Source organism: Penaeus chinensis, chromosome 7, assembly GCF_019202785.1.
Source record: "Penaeus chinensis breed Huanghai No. 1 chromosome 7, ASM1920278v2, whole genome shotgun sequence".
Taxonomy (NCBI): domain Eukaryota; kingdom Metazoa; phylum Arthropoda; class Malacostraca; order Decapoda; family Penaeidae; genus Penaeus; species Penaeus chinensis.
Genome location: NC_061825.1, coordinates 36,278,097 through 36,280,596, shown reverse-complemented (window position 1 = coordinate 36,280,596; position 2,500 = coordinate 36,278,097). Strand labels below are relative to the sequence as shown.

The 2,500-nt window shown below is 37.7% G+C and overlaps 1 protein-coding gene across 1 annotated transcript in view; it reads left to right on the top strand.

Annotated features, from left to right (window-relative positions):
* The window catches only part of LOC125027398 (NADPH-dependent diflavin oxidoreductase 1-like), a 4,352-nt gene that overhangs the window by 143 nt on the left and 1,709 nt on the right, over positions 1–2,500 (top strand). Inside the window, exons 1-2 of the mRNA XM_047616463.1 lie at positions 1–118; positions 2,098–2,500. The exon at positions 1–118 is cut by the window's left edge and continues 143 nt beyond it; the exon at positions 2,098–2,500 is cut by the window's right edge and continues 1,709 nt beyond it. Of these exons, the coding sequence (XP_047472419.1) occupies positions 1–118; positions 2,098–2,500 (521 nt within the window). The remainder of the gene's footprint in view (positions 119–2,097) is intronic.

Sequence of the window (2,500 nt, the reverse complement as noted above, 5' to 3'; positions counted from 1 at the left end):
GACGACCACGGAGCCTCCGGTGTCCAGGTCGAGGCTGGAGATTAATTTAATTCGACTTCTGGAAGAGACGCAGCAGATGGCCAACGGGAATAAAACGAAAGACTGGAAGTATGAAAAGGTGAGATAGTGTGTTCTAGGTATAACTGAGGAAAAAGCTCATACATTAAGAACTAATGTAATTTTGGGGGGATGTAGTGTCACACAGCCATCCTGCCTTGCAATTTGTATTCCGTATTTCAAGTGTTCATGGTGTAATATGGTGTTGATTTCTTGTTATTTTCCATCGCAAATGATATAATTGAAAGTATTGCTAGTTGTTAATGAAGTAACCGCACCCCTCCCTATTACTCCAGCCATTCCAGGGGATCTATAAACTTTGCTGTATTAAACAAAAGCACAAAAGCCCTCCGAACCCAGGGGTCTTGTCCCCAGACACCCACTCTGTCACTGTATTTCCCTATTGGGGGATCTGCCCTCTCATGTCCCTCTGGTTGCCATAGACTTTCTCTCCACACAGCATTTGTTGTGACCCATTTTCTTCATTTCTAATGATATTCTTTGCCTGTGAAGATTATTTCATGTATCAGTGAATGTAGTTTTTCCTTTCTTTATGATTGTGCTATTAAATCTGCCAGTAAATGTATACCAAAGTATTACATGTTTCACAAGTTTCACATTATCAACTTGCAAAAGAAATCCCTTAGATGAAAAGGGTCTTATTTTCTGTCGTTCTGTCCATCACAGGCAAAGTATACCTTTTACCATATGTCTTTGTTAAACTGAAACTGTACCTGAATTAATGCTACTACAGAGGGAATAAGAGTACTTGAACACAGCAACCATGCCTGGATAGTATGTCATATGTGCACCATGGTTATATTCTTTATCATAATCTAGTTCCTGTAATGTAAGACTGCTCACTAAGCTAAATGAGTTTTGGCTCCGACTGATAGGTTTCTAGTCCAGTTTGCCAAACATAACCTAAATGGCATGGTGATGTCTTTGGGTAAATATCCTGCTAAATACTTTGATAAATATACATTACCAAAGACTCCACCATGTATACCCATCATTACAATCGCCATCTCTGTTGTCATCACCATCGTAACTTGCCAGAAGAGTGAGAGTAGACAGTTTCAAGGTTATCAGAAAAAGTGGAAGTAGCAGATGCATTTCTTTCTAGGAAATTTGAAATAGATATTGCAGAAGAGATGAGATAGATGATTGAAATGGTTATTAGAAATAATTGGCTGGGTTTAAAGGAACTTTGATTGTAGCTCCGAGAGAAAAGAATCTTTATTATCTTAATATTAAGTTATACTGCATGATGATTTCTGTCTTCCGCTAATATTATTTTGATAGTAAAAGGTTCTTATTCCAAAGTTAATGTGGATTATGTAAAAATTGAAAGTTTAGCATATATTTTATGCTTATTAATCCATTGCTTGTGTAGAAGGGGGTTGTAATTACAGACAGTGTAAAAGTAGTAAACTGTTTATGAATGAAATGGCCAATTTCTTTTTTTTATGATAATGAAAAGGGAATTAATGTTACATCTTTCTGGTTTGTAAAGTCTTTTGAGATTTTGTAAAAAGGAGTAAGTGTCTACTTAGAAAGGTTGTCTTTTGTTGAAGAAGCGTATAAATGAAAGAGAATAAATCTAACAAGGAGGAAAATTCATATATCTTGTTTATTTCTCTTATGCCTTGCATGATGGAGGAGTTGTATAACAAATATTACAGAAATATTACAGATGTAACTAATAAAGCTCATTGATAATAGAGAAACTGTAATTTAATTATGTGTGCTGTAATGTAACTATGTTTATTTCCCTGTAGTGAAATATTTGTACTTTTATATTTGAAATGGAACAGAAGGATGTTCAGTGACAGAAAATGGCAATGACTTATGTCTGATTCTGGTCTTTATAGAGAAAATTCCTTCGCATAGATATAATATGGTCAGAAAAGAAGAAAATTCAGTAAATTTAGATTTCCTGGAATATAAGATTCATGAAAATCTTTTTTACTAGTTTTAAATTACAGTATGTTTCAAGTGCATTCTGACCTTGATAAGCTCATTGCCATTTTCTTCCAGTGGTTGGAGGATCGGAGATTGGTAGTCCTATACGGGAGTCAGACAGGGACGGCACAGGAAGTGGCAGAGAGGATCGGCCGGGAAGCTCAGCGATATTTCTTCTTGGCGACAGTTGCTTCCATGGATGACTACCCCATAGAGGACTTCTTTGGGAGCAAACTTGTGATATTTGTAGCTTCAACAACTGGCCAGGGAGATGACCCAGACAACATGCGGGTGTTTTTCAAGTCCCTGTGGGCCAGGAGGAAGAACAGGCAGCTCCTCTCACACCTCAACTTTGGGGTGATTGGCTTGGGGGACTCTTCCTACCAGAAGTTCAACTATGCGGCTAAAAGGCTCAATAACCTGCTCTTGTTTTTGGGTGGGCGGCCCCTCCAGAAGATTGGATTAGGGGATGACCAGC